The 14,020-nt window shown below is 43.5% G+C and overlaps 1 protein-coding gene across 2 annotated transcripts; it reads right to left on the bottom strand.

Annotated features, from left to right (window-relative positions):
- Positions 1-4,755: 4,755 nt before the first annotated feature.
- On the bottom strand, positions 4,756-9,024 carry LOC140077105 (CCN family member 5-like). 2 transcript variants are annotated; one of them, XM_072123998.1, is made up of 6 exons: positions 8,902-9,024; positions 8,459-8,663; positions 7,074-7,262; positions 6,707-6,859; positions 5,535-5,728; positions 4,756-5,290 (listed from the first exon to the last, which is right to left on the bottom strand). In XM_072123998.1, the coding sequence occupies exons 1-6, from the start codon at positions 8,971-8,973 to the stop codon at positions 4,937-4,939; spliced, it is 1,167 nt and encodes a 388-aa protein (XP_071980099.1). In that variant the 5' UTR covers positions 8,974-9,024; the 3' UTR covers positions 4,756-4,936. The 2 variants fall into 2 exon arrangements, with proteins under 2 accessions (XP_071980099.1, XP_071980098.1); XM_072123997.1 differs by having other exon boundaries at positions 5,535-5,734; positions 8,902-9,023.
- Positions 9,025-14,020: the final 4,996 nt, after the last annotated feature.

Genomic DNA, 14,020 nt, shown 5'->3' on the forward strand with positions numbered 1-14,020 from the left:
GGTTAAACAGAGCGTTACTCCATGTGTGTCACTCCCAGATATGTTCCTTCTGGCCATACCTCATATTCAGATCCACGTGAGAAGAGGCGCCGGCTGCTGGAGGGCGCACAAAAATCATTACGACGATGGAAAGGGACACGTACAATCACATTCTGATACTTTCAGCGCAACGTATTTAACCCCTTACTAAAAAAAATTATTTCTTACATTCCAAGTGCTGTAGCTTTTTGATTTTTTCCATTTAAGAGGCCAAATGAGGGGTTTGTTTTCTGCGAGATGGGTTGAATTTTTTTTATACTGTTTTGAGCAACATATATTACCATATTTTTTGGACTATAAGGCGCACAAAAAATCCTTTGATTTTCTCAGAAATCAAAGGTGCTCCTTATAGTCCAGTGCTCCTTATATATGAACCGTACTTACAGACAACAGCTGCCTTGAACTGTGCACAGGTCTGCCACCTGCTGGTCATTCATCCTGGTGTGCCTAATAATCAGGTGCGCCTTATAGTCCAGTGCGCCTTATATATGAACCGTACTTACAGACAACAGCTGCCTTGAACTGTGGATAGGTCTGCCACCTGCTGGTCATTCGTCCTTATAATCAGGTGCGCCTTATAATCCAGTGCGCCTTATATATGAACCTAGATGTTTTAGCAGGCATTTATTGATGGTGCGCCTTATAGTCCGAAAAATATGGTAAATGTTTTTGTATGAAACGTATACATATATTGTTTGATTTATATATATATTAAAATCTTCTTTTGGTATTTGAATATTTTTTACTTCATTATATCATATAAGTCATTAACAGGACATCAGTACCGAATATGTACTTTTTATGGTCAAAAGGGATGAAACTAGTCTATTTTTTATGTTTTTTGTGTATTTTGGGTTATGCAATGCTTGTAGTTACTCTGCACATATGGGAACTGGCCTCGGGACTCCATAAAATAACTTTCCTCGGCCTTCTCTGGGGTGTGACTAGTGGTGGTGGCCAAGCCCCAGTAAATGCTTGGACCAAAAATATAAATCTGGATGTAATAGATTCCATTCATTCCCATGGGATAAAACGTGTCTACTCTGTATCTGTGAAAACAGGAAAAGAATCTGCTGTAATTCACCAGAAATAGCGCCACCCGTGTCCATGAGGATGAGTCTGATATTACAGCTATGCAAGCCAATAAGTTTGAGCTGTAATACCGGACACAACCTATTAAAAAGGGTGGCACTGTTTATTGAAACTCATCTATTAGTTGTAAGGTAGAGAAGGACTGTGGGTAATAAGATCCATAGTACATGTCTCTTTGTATCCTGGACTATGTACTATGGACTATGCTTTATGTGCCCAGTGATCTCTATGGACCTAGGCCAGTGATGGCAAACCTTTTGGAGACAGAGTGCCCAAACTACAACCAAAATCCACTTATTTACCGTGAAGTGCCACCATGGCATTGTAAGCACTAACTTATTGCTGCCTGTTCTTCCACATCTTTCAATCGTATCGGCCGCCTGGGGCCACCAATACAGTTGAAAGAAGGAAGGCAAATTCAGACACTTGTAGCTTCTCTCCAGGGTCTCCCTGTAGAGGAAGAATGGTGGGTCCAGAATGAGAACCTCTAAACATATTGCAGTTCTGTCCACACCTTCTCACTTTTCCCCGCAGTTTCCAAACAGTCAATAAAGTGTCGCTTTATTTGGTGAACTCCATCCTGGAGTGATAGTCTGGGTGCCCATAGAAAGGGCTCTCAGTGCCACCTCTGGCACCCGTGCCATAGGTTTGCCACCACTGACCTAGGGGATAGCTGGCGGGGCATTACCAAAATACAGAAATAGGCACAAAGTCCATAGCTGGTTGTCCATAACACAGTCTCCCCAGTCCATGAGTAATGTATTCCCTCTACTCACCACATTGTATGAGGAACACCAAGGTTGTAGCCACAATGAAGACCTTCATCGTTGTCAATCCCTTCCTTGTGTGCTCCACCCATCCCTTCTCTGTCCCTTATATCTGCTTCCTTCTACTTTATTACCAACATCCTTCTCTGAATTAACTGTAATTTCATTTATTTAACTCGGTTTAGCCTCTTCGGTTACGGCTGAGATGGTTCTGCCCCGAGCTATGACATGTAGACCTCTCTAGAGATCATCCGTAGAGATGTTCAGAATCCTCAACCTGCAGATTGAGGTAGTTGTCTCATAATGTGGCCGATTCCCGTCATACTGATGGATCTTCAACATCTTCATGGTGTTTGAAGGATCCACCAGAAGTCGTCATCATGATAGACCTTGTGATCTGTTTGATTTTGAGGGATCTATAAATGTGGCCAATTTCAGGATCTACACAACAATTGTATGACCTAATAGATGCTTTGTTAACCTGTTTCCGCACTATCTTGCTTAAATCTGTAAAATTCTAGATTATAATTGTAGATCTGGCAATTTAGTGTTGACCTTAATTTTTTGAACAAAGTTCAATTGCCAATTATTGTGTTTTGAGTGTCCATCAGGACAGGTTTGAGATAAATGTAGGTCCAAAGGTCCTAACACAACTTTGGTAGTAGACGCAGACATACTTTAAGAATACAACTGGTGGTGGAAGTTGGCCTCCAACTTCCATAAAGACCAATCTACAGATATCTCTGTATTAGAGAACATCATACATAGTGAACACGCTACCAATATTTCACCGAGTATGAACAAGCTACATGTAGGGTCAGGAAGTAAGAGTTCTCCTTACGGAGACTGCCAATTAAGGCCACCATGTAGGTGTGCGGAGTCTTATAGCCATGGATGCTCCACTAGGGGATTCTGGGAAAATATGCAAAGTTTTCCAGGATGGGATAAGGAAAACCACTCCTCTTTTAGCTACCTTGTAGGGCAGCTCCCTTGACATCAAGCATGACCTACAAGAGGCCTTATTACATGATATGGGATTAAAACCAAACCAGTATATCTATTCAAGAAGGAACAGACTCCCAACTGTAGACTGTAGTCTCCGTAAGGAGAACTCTTACTTCCTGACCCTAGTCACAAGCCTCTCACCCAGCCAAACCAGTTCCATACGCTGTACTGAGGAGACCCAATCAGGTCGAAACAGTGCTGGCTACAGTTGGGAGTCTGTTCCTTCTGCAATAGATATACTGGTTTGGTTTTAATCCCATATCATGTCATAAGGCCTCTTGTAGGTCATGCTTGATGTCAAGGGAGCTGCCTTAAGCCCCTTCCACACTAGCGAGTGTGATGCGATGAACTCGCATCACACTCGCAACGCAAGCTGCCGGGAACGCACGGCCCGAACCCTGCACCGCGGGAGTGAACTCAGCATGTCAGTTCACTCCCGCGGTGCAGGGTTCGGGCCGTGCGTTCCCGGCAGCTTGCGTTGCGAGTGTGATGCGAGTTCATCGCATCACACTCGCTAGTGTGGAAGGGGCCTTACAAGGAAGCTAACAGAGGCGTGGTTTTCCTTATCCCATCCTGGAAAACTTTGCATATTTTCCAAGCTACATGTAGACAGACATAACCTTCCCATTCCTCATCCACCACAACAAATCTTCTTCAGGATAAATGCTAAATTTTAGAAGGCCAAATTAAGAAGTTTGAGCATACGTTCTGAGATTTTAACCTTAGTTACCAAATATTTGAGAACCTCTTTAATAATTCATGGCTGATGGAGAACATGCACAACGGGAATGGATAATAAGACGCTTGGTACAGAGTCCATACATAACTCCTCAGTGACTCACGATAACTGTGTGAGAACATCCTCGTGATTATCACAAGGGACGAGACCTCCCATTAGAAGAAGTGCGGAGGGGGCAGGGGTGTAGCCACACACTATCTCTTTGTCCAGCTTCTCTGCTTCTTGTCTATTCATTTTGTCTTCGGAAGAACTTGTGAGTTGTTTATAGGAATTGGTTAGTGGTTTACAAAGAGGTCAGAAGATCCAACCACAAAAATAAAATGAAGCCCCTTTAAGGAGCTGCTTGACATTAGCCAACACTCCATACTACCCAAGAGAGAAGATACTGGTGCCCCCATGATATTTTTTCTTTGGATTAAGAGACCACATCCATCCATTGGTTCCTCAATATGAGGTCCAGACTAGCCTAGAAGGAGTCTCCATCTCCAAAGGTCCCTACTTATTTCATGCTTGACCCTCTATGGCAGTGATTGCAAACCTTTTGGAGACAGAGTGCCCAAATTACAACCAAAATCCACTTATTTACTGTGAAGTGCCAACATGGCATTTTAAGCAGTAACTTATTGCTCCCTGTTCTTCCACATCTTTCAATTGTATCGGCCCCCTGAGGCCACCAATACAGTTGAAAGAAGGAGTGCCAATTCAGACTCTCATTGTAGCTTCTCTCCAGGATCTCCCTGTAGAAAAAGAATGGTGGGTCCAGCAGGATGAGCTTTAAAGATAATGCCTTTTCTGTCAACCCCTTCTCACTTTTCCCGGAGTTCCAAACAGTCAATAAAGTGTCGCTTAAGTTGCCTGGTACTGCAGGAAGATTTGGTCCTATTTGGTGAACTCTGTCCTGATACCTCTGCCACCTCAGGCACCCGTGTCAAAGGGTAGCCACCACTGCCTTATGGTATGTATATCCTAAGAATTAAGGTTCATCAATGGATTCCTCATGGACCTTGGAACACATGAGAATATCTGGTGTTACTGTTTCAGCCATTTCCATTCCTCCGACCCCATCCCCCACTTGTCATCTGCGTTTAATTAGAAGCAATAATTACTAAGAGGAAACATGTGATAGGATTTTATTTCATTCATAGACAGATGTAGCACACACAAGTCATCCGGTACTGAGAGAATATGAGATATCATTATGAAACTGAAGATATGTATCAAAAGTCATGTATCACACAAGGCCACCGCTCCATGATACGAGACCATACAAGACCCCATTGGAGTTGAGAACATCTCAGTCCAAGCTTCCTCCATGATTTTGGTTGTCTCCATCGTCTACCACCTCATTTGTAATCTCAGCTTTAGGCTTTATTGCGCTCTCCACCTTCTTCCCTTTCTTTTGTCTCTTTCCACCACATTGACACCTCTGCACCCACATTACTTTTCGGGTGACTTTCTTCTTGAATTGAGAACACTGAAACTGCACTGGACGTGTCTCGCTCCTTAAAGGGGTGCAGTAACGTCCATCAGAGCAATGGCCGCAGAATTTGAGGAGTAAGGGACGGCTTGACAGACAGTCACGGAAGCGAAGATGGAGTGGATGAGTCCAGCGCATCAGATGGCTGCAGACATTGCTCGCCTTCAGGACCTGCCAAAAGTCAAAAGGGAAATGACACATCTGATACCCCAGCAAGTAATGGGGGAGGGAACTATCTTTTATGTGCAGAACATGCCTGCCATCCTCAAACCTGCCATATTGGATCAAAGGCAAGTTTGTCCAATGGGAAAATGCAGGGGTGAACCAAAACTCTCTGCCGCCTGAGGCGCTCCTTCCCAGAAGATTGGGGAACGCAATGGTACAGCCCTTTTATATGCTGAGATTTAGGACCTACCGTATAGTTGGCGCTGGGGTATTGGCCCTTGCAGGGTCTGATCATGCACAGCCTCTTCTCTGCTTTGGGTATACAAGTTTCTCTGTTGTAAATGATTCGCACTGAGTTTCCAATTCCACATGTGCGAGAGCATGGAGTCCACTCTGTGTCCGGGTTACAGGAGTGAGATTCTTCTAATGGCTCCTCGTCCTGTTCTGTATCTGTCAATAATAAGAGATTTCCTTATACTGCTATGGCCATACAAGCCACCATATGGCGGTACATATGCAACTTCCCTGCCAACGCATAGGCAAGGTGGTAGTTGCGAATAGCGCCCTCTCTATGTCAGGAGCTGTTAGGGAGACTGATTGGAGAAGTACTACCACCTGACCAAGGGAGTATATAAACCCCTAGTGGGAGCACAGGGCCCCTGGGTCTGTCTGTCTCAGCAGTGAGCAGTAGAGTGAGTAGCACATGTCAGTGCCTAATACCAGGAACCACAGGTGCCTCAAATGCCCTTGCCGAGCACCCAGGGCAAGTCTGGAGACTTAAGCCCCAGAGCTGAGGTCCACCACCCGGACTCAGCTCCATCTGTTCCAGCTACTACCAGGCTGTGTGAAACCCTCCTGTGGACCGGCTCTCCATGACTCTTCAAGCTGCTAAATCTGCTGTTATCATTTGGACGTTGCCTGCTGTTCAATAAAGAACTTATTTGCACAACGTTGCCTCCGTCAGATCCCTGGATACGGCTTGTAACACCACGGGCTCCCCATTCATTACCCAGGGACCTATCTTACAGACACTCAGGGGTTGCCCCAGGCAGTGCATCAGCCTCTCCCTCCTTATTTCTTGCACACACCACCTGCTGGAGACCTGCCAGGCTGTAGGACAGCCCTCCGGTCCCCATACCAAGCACAGTGACACAGCGCGCCCAAGGCCGCAACCGCCAGCCACTCCGTTATTCTGGGCCCCGGCTGCCTCCAGGTCACAAGGAAAGGCTAGGCCCTGGCGGGGGGTGTTGCACATATATTTCACATATATTAAACAAAGCGTTTTCATAACGTCCGTTTTCACACATGGTTTGCCAATGGGCAGATCCCTTCTGAGTAGTCAACCAACCCCCAGTTGTCTCTCTGGTCACCACCCTCCTTTGTCCTTCCCTTTCCCCCATATGGCTCTCATGTATATCACACCTGAATCGGGAGCTTCTCTCCTGCTCCTGATCTTTGCCTTGTCCTCTATAGAGACTTCATCCAGAGTGGTATCGATATTCTGGGGTTCAGCCCAGTCTTCAAGTCCACTGGACTCCTCCAAACATCTCCACTGGGGACAGCACTCGCCTGGAGCTGGAGTCATACAGAGAACATTATGAGTTATAATAAGTATAACATACAGAGAATATGAACTGACCAGAGCTTATGAGGCGAAGAGAAACAGCGCCCCTCTTGTCCAAAGGCTATATCTGGTATTGTTGCTCATCCACAAGTGAATTAAGCTAAGCTGCAATACCAGGCACATCCTAAAGACAAAAGTGGCGCTATAACCCATATATTTTCTTACCAGTCACTAATTGCATTTCCTCGCAGGTGGGATTGAGGGGTCTCTCAGGTTCGGGACATAGGGGGGCACACTTGATGTTCCCATTCTCACATTTGCAGTAACTTTCACAATCTATTTCAAACTCTTGTCCGTGGAGGATCTCGTTGCCATCGTGGAAACAAGACTGAGGCTCCTGACTGACTAAAATAACTGAGAAAAAGGGGTACAATACATTTTTAGTAAAAGTTTAAGCCCCCTGATAGGGAAATCACAACTAATTCATAAGATCCAACATACAAAGTATAGAAATCACCGTACAGAAAAATTGAGATACTTCTCACATATTTTTACATCCATATATGGCTAAAAATGTACAAACCGCTACTACACCCGGACTAAAGCTTCAGTAAAGTATAAGAATATGTCTGCTCTACAGCACCACTCCTGGCCACAGGCTGTTTGTGGTATGGCAGCTTAGCTCTAATGAAATGAATAGAACAGAATTGCAGTACCAAACTAAACCTGTGGCCAGGTGTGGTGCTGTTCATCTGAAGGAGGCAGCCATGTTTTACTAATCCTGCATATCCCCCTAAAGGGGTGTTCAGGATGACTTGCTGATTGTGTGGGTCCCTGGTGCTCCTTGTCCTTTAATGGAGCGGTCATAGTGTCATAACCAGATACTCCATTCATTTAGGGATACAAGGGACCCCACTCCTTCTCCCTATAGTCAGATCCTGACTGATCCTCTACAAAGGGGACAGGAGATAACATGAAATAATAAGAAAATACCTCAGAGCTGAGAGTTTGTTACAAAAGACAATACTCTACTGTTAACATTTGCATTTATATTAATGTAATGTTAAAAGCAATATTAACAGAATGTTAACTCGATGTAAACATATGTGTGGGAGAGAGTCTGAGAGCAGAATTTTTCTAGTTACCCATGGCAACCAATCAGAGCTCAGCTTTCATTTTATAAACAGCTGTGGGAAAAATATAAGCTGAGCTCTGATTGGTTTCCATGGGCAACTAGAACAGTTCTGCTCTCAGACACTTCTGAGAAATCTCCACATGTGTTTTCAGAATGTTAACAGCGTTGTTAGCGTATTTTTTAACACAATGTGAGAACTTTTGTGAACCTTAAACAAGTGCAGCTAAGCCTTCAGAAAACTTTTATAAATTATGTTAAACTTTTATGCAAATAACAGTAAAATAGAAATTATAATAAAATTATACGTAAAACTTTGCTCCTCTTGAAAATTTTTCAGATTGTGACAATGATGTCACAACACGATGCCGATGTTACTGCAATTTACGTGTAAAATCGGCAAGTTAAAATGTTAAAGTCGCCTGAAGCGACAGAGAAGCAGATTTTTCTAACATTTTCGAAACTTTACGTAACAGACCTTTGCACACTCCGTGTTGTCCGCTGGGATCGCCCTCATAGTCACACATCAGATTTTGTGAGAGGTCACATGGTCTTAATCCATCACACGGTAACCCAAGGCCTTGGACACAAACTACGCAACCGCAGCCGCAAGAGTCCAGCGCCGCAGCCGATTCTGGGGGACACGCAGGGACCGCCGAGCACTCACAAGTCATTGGACATCCCTTTAAGATAAAAAGAAGAAAATGAGGGCACATTCACATGATGCGTTGCTTTGTGCGTTGCGTTTTTGTCGCATTCCACTGGCTTCAGTTTTGATCACATGCGGAGGTTACATTGCGTTTTAGCAGATGCAGTGCAATCGCAACTTAATCATAGCGTGTGATCACGCAACGCACAACGCAAAGCATCGTGTGAATGCACCCTAATGCAGCGTTAATGGAGCGCAGAGAGCAAACTTACCGGTGTCTCCCCTAATGTACACGTCACACATAATAGCATCAAACCGCCCGCAATATATGACCCCATCTCCATGCATTAGCGGATTCCTACAAGACGCTGACACTTTATATAAATCAACACAACCTCCTGTCACCGACCAATCAGATCCTCAGAGCCTGGCGTATAGGATGCCTGCGCTCCGAGATAGCGGCTCGCGGGAGAGAGGAAGGAAGGACCGTGGTCACATCTCATCGTACACATGAAGTTATTAATAAGCACAACAACAAGTACAGAACAGGTTGTGCCTCTATTGTAATGTGCATTGACAGGGTTTATTTTCCCTACAGCACCTCCGAAGGACATGTGCAGAATTACAAGCTAAATTATTTTGACTCTTCTACACTTTATAGTTTTTTTACCCTGCCCAGGTCACACACATCATGCAACTATCCTAACTACACAACAGGTGCACATTTTTTTTGTTGGAGACCAATATATTGATGGATATATAGCATGTGTCTTCTCCACTAACCAGATAAAGGTCCTGGAAAAGGGACTTAACTTTGTCCCCACAACACGCTTCAATGTTTTTGACACCATGCTGGATGTAAACAGATTCGTAAGGACCTTGACCGTCAAAAGACATTTCTTTGACAGTACTAGTGATCTGGAAGACCCTTCATCATTTGTCCCAGAGATACATAATGAGTTCAAAGACCAGTGCACTCTTTTGGGTCTCAAGGGTTTAACTGATACGATGGAATCAGAAAGACACATTCACACAACACCAAATACATTTTTTTACCCTGTCAATGCCAGAGTACCTGCTATGGAGCAGTTCCAACAGGTAGTGGAACAAGACCTAACGAATCTCTTCAAGGAAAAGCCTCCGTCCCGGGGGAACAACCTTGATCCCCCTTTGAAACAGGCACTATCAGAATTGGAGTCAAATAGCCAAGTCATCTTTAGGATGGCAGATAAGGGGGGCAAGGTTGTGGCCCTGGACAGAGCCTTGTATAGAAACGTAGTTATGGATATTCTACAGCAGTGATTTTCAACCTTTTTTGAGCCGCGGCACACTTTTTATACTTAGAAAATCCTGGGGCAAACCACCAACAAAAATAGCACAAAATGACACTAAAACAGTCATATTATACATATAGTTATTAATATTGATTCTAAATTTATTTTACTCACTCAGTGTGAAACCTGGGCCTGTTTCGATAAACACAAAAGGGATCTCCTGGCAGGAATGGTGGAAAGATACACACAAAGCTCTTCCTCAACAGTTCTCAGTTTCTCCCTGTTTTTAGTATATGGTGCTGATTATTATGTGGCTCATATACTGCAAAATAAAGGGGTACAATGAGAAGTACTATGGCCATGAGGCCAGAGTACAAGTGCCAGCTCATATACTAAGCATATGAGCTGGTACTTGTAGTACTCCAGCCTCATGACTATAGTATTTCTCATTGTTATATGCAGTATACTGCTGGAGTACTACAAGTACCAGCTCATATGCTGAGTATTCTGCCAACAGTTCATATACTCAGGCAAAAGCTCATATAGTCAGCATCATTGGTGGGCATTACCTTGGCGGTGGGCAAATGCGAGAGTCTCTCCGCTCTCAGGATGATGCGCCGGCCTCAGTGACGTCATTTTGTCGCGCGAGGTTCAAAGCTTGTGCATGTGTTATTGTACATGTCTCCTACACTGTAAGAAGCCATGACTGCGCATCGCTGCGCATTGCCGGGAAACAAAACACAGGGGGCACCATAGTTTGGGGAACTTTCCCCGCAGCACACCCGACCATGTGTCGCGGCACACTAGTGTGCCACGGCACACTGGTTGAAAATCACTGTTCTACAGGATACCTCTACTTACAGGAAACTCGATACAGACCCTACAATCATTTTCCAGAAACAAATGTTGGAAATTATTGAGGAGGGAATAGCCTTGGGTATTATACCAGAAGGCAAAAAGGACTATTTATGTCCAACACATCCAGTTACACCCATTTTCCATGGGTTACCCAAGGTACATAAAAACACCTTTCCCCCATCCCTAAGACCCATAATATCGGGTATAGGGTCCCTGAACGAACATTTATGTGAATGGGTCGACATGTTGCTCCAACCACTGGTCTTAGGGCTGCCAGGCTACCTGAAGGATAGCAAACAAGTTCTTAATATCTTTGATAAATTTACTTGGAAAAATGAATATGCTTGGGTCACTTGCGATGTCAGTGCACTATATAGTTCGATCCCGCATGACCTTGTCATTATGGCACTAGCACATCATCTGTATAGATCCAGCCAGTATTCTGTGGAGTTATGTGAATTTCTCATTGATGTGACCAAATTTTTGCTCACCCACAATTTTTTTCTGTTTGATGAATTATTTTTTTTGCAGACACGAGGAGCACCAATGGGGGCCCGTTTTTCCCCCTCATTGGCAAACCTATTTACATATACTCCACACAAAACCCGTTTTATGAGGGCATTGCATGGTACGGGCGATACATCGACGACATACTGATTGTGCGGTCGTCTGGTGTGTCGTCCGTGCCATGCTTTGTTACTTATCTGAACAAAAACAACATGAATTTAAATTTTATGTTCAATGTGAACAATACCGCTATTTCGTTTCTGGACCTCACTTTAATAGGTTGCCCCATCAAAAATAGAGTCAAAACCTCCTTATTCAGGAAGGAAACAGCGGGTAATGCCATCCTAAATGCGAATAGCAGTCACCCTAATCACACATTGAAAGCTATACCTGTAGGGGAATTCATTAGACTCAGAAGAGCCTGCTCAGATTTAGAGGAATTCCTATCACAAGCAGAATCTCTTAGCCACAGATTAGCACAGAGGGATTATCCCAAATGGTCTATTAAAAGAGCCTTTGAGATAGCGAGACACAAAGATAGGGAACTCCTACTTGGGCCAAGGAACAGAAAAAGGAACATAACAGCACCGAATAATTCAAGAATTACTTTTTCAACACAATATAGTTCCGATTATCATCATATCATTGGAATTTTAAAAAAGAACCTTCCCATATTGTACCAGGACGACAAATTAAATTCCATCTTAAAAAAATGGCTGTAACTTTGTCTCCAAAAGAGGAAGAACTGTGGGGTCCAAGCTTTCCCCAAGTTTCTTCATCAACGACACAGGCAAACCAATTATCAATACCTGGCTAAACATGAAAGGATTTTTTAGATGTGGGTCTACACGTTGCAATGTTTGTCGTTACACTACACAAACGATGCCTTTTGAAATTAACAATAATACCAAACCACATGTTATTAACACATTTATTAACTGTGACTCCACTTTTTTGATCTATGTGATCTATGTGACATGCGACATTTCCTATGTAGGATGCACCTACTAGGAAACTCAAAACTAGGATAGCGGAACACCTTCGAGACTGTCCAAAAAGCGCTGACAAAAATATGTCAGGGGCATCCAGACATTTTGTCACAGTACACACAGGAGATGTTTCCTCTTTCCGTTTTTTTGGTGTAGAAAAGGTCAAAAAAGGAAAAAAGAGGAGGTGATAGACGTAGGGCTCTGTTGAAACGGGAAGCTCTTTGGATCTTCAAATTGGGGACTAGAGCACCATCAGGGTTGAACTTTAGAACGGATCTGTCCCTTTTCTTTTGATGCAATCCAGCTCTCTCTGACATTGACTATTTGCCCGTGACTTGTCTCCTCCCCCTCTACCTTATACCCGCAATACTAAGATTCAGTCCTTCTGCACATACTATTATTTTATACATGTAACCGTGCTATTTGCCGATATATCCGATGTATGCTTTATTATTGATGTTACCCTTAGCATATGTCTTTCTAATCGATGCATTCAACGATGGATGCGTGCCCCGTTGCCATGGTGTACCGGATTTCCGTTTTCTACGTGACGTCACCATGACACGGGAGAACGCGCCTCCTAAGGTTTGGGATTGGTAGTCACTTATTTTAAAAGTTCTATTTGTATGTAGGAGTATATGCCATGACTGAGGGCACGTGAGTGCCTGAAACGCGTAGGTGATACCCCTAACATTTCCCATGTTTTTAACGAGTTACCAATAAAGAAGAAAACTTTTTATGGATGTGCCGCGATCACCTATTTATTCTTGGATCTCTTAAGCCTCTGCATACCCAGCAGATACCGCGAGTAGCACTCCAACCCCCATTGGGCTATTGTCACAGCACAGATGCCATGGAATAACACTACGAAAGGGTGAGCTGCATTTTTTGAGAAAGGACTGGTTTCTTTTCTGCTTACAATATTGATGGATATATATATATATATATATATATATATATATATATATATATATATATAAAGGGGGTCTGCAAGTCCTAAATCCCTCCTAAATCTATAATAGAGCCATAGTCGGGGGCAGAAAAATATCTTTATGATGAGAAACCAATGAAACAGAGCAGAGATAATCATATTTTATCAATATGCAAATCAGCTTGCAAGTGCACCGAAGGCGGAGCCTGTTTTGCAAAGTTTGCATACAGACACATATGACACGGGCAAAGGGGAAAAATGTCAGTCACAGATAAGGAGATGGATATGGGCAGTGATTCGATAAGAAGTGCTGTCTGTAGGTAAATAAGGCAAATCAGGCTCTGCCCCTAATTTGAATGATTATCCCTGCATTGCTGCATGCATTGGTGGCTACAAGGTATATTTCTCCTCCCATTGAAAGCCCCTGTATGGTTCTATTATTAGTAAAGAAGAGATTTGGTACGTGTTAGATCCCCTTTGGATAGTAGATCCCCTTTGGTTAGTAGATCCCCTTTGGATAGTAGATCCCCTTTGGATAGTAGATCCCCTTTGGATAGTAGATCCACTGTATTTATATGTGATCCCACTGAACACAGGTAATCAGATGCACAACGCCTGCTCTTCTTGCTCTGTATATAGTCACAGTACTGACTGTCTATATGACCATCTATAGGAGAACACAACTCCATGTATAGTGTCACACAACATATGGGGTGAAGCTGCAAAATCCAAAATTTAATTATTCGTAGATTTTGTAGGAATTTCCTTAGCACATTCCTATAGAACCACAAAGGAAAGAGTATTAAAATGGAAAGTGCAACCTCCCTGCTGG

Source organism: Engystomops pustulosus, chromosome 9, assembly GCF_040894005.1.
Source record: "Engystomops pustulosus chromosome 9, aEngPut4.maternal, whole genome shotgun sequence".
Taxonomy (NCBI): Eukaryota; Metazoa; Chordata; class Amphibia; order Anura; family Leptodactylidae; genus Engystomops; species Engystomops pustulosus.

What these genes read in the sequence shown, in the direction of transcription:
- LOC140077105 (XM_072123997.1), bottom strand. Translation starts at nt 8,973, where the DNA reads ATGGAGATGGGGTCATATATTGCGGGCGGTTTGATGCTATTATGTGTG. An exon ending in GTACATTAGGGGAGACACCG is followed by an intron (nt 8,664 to 8,901) that starts GTAAGTTTGCTC and finishes TTTATCTTAAAG; the next exon opens with GGATGTCCAATGACTTGTGA. An exon ending in ACCCCAGCGCCAACTATACG is followed by an intron (nt 5,291 to 5,534) that starts GTAGGTCCTAAA and finishes GACTTTTGGCAG; the next exon opens with GTCCTGAAGGCGAGCAATGT.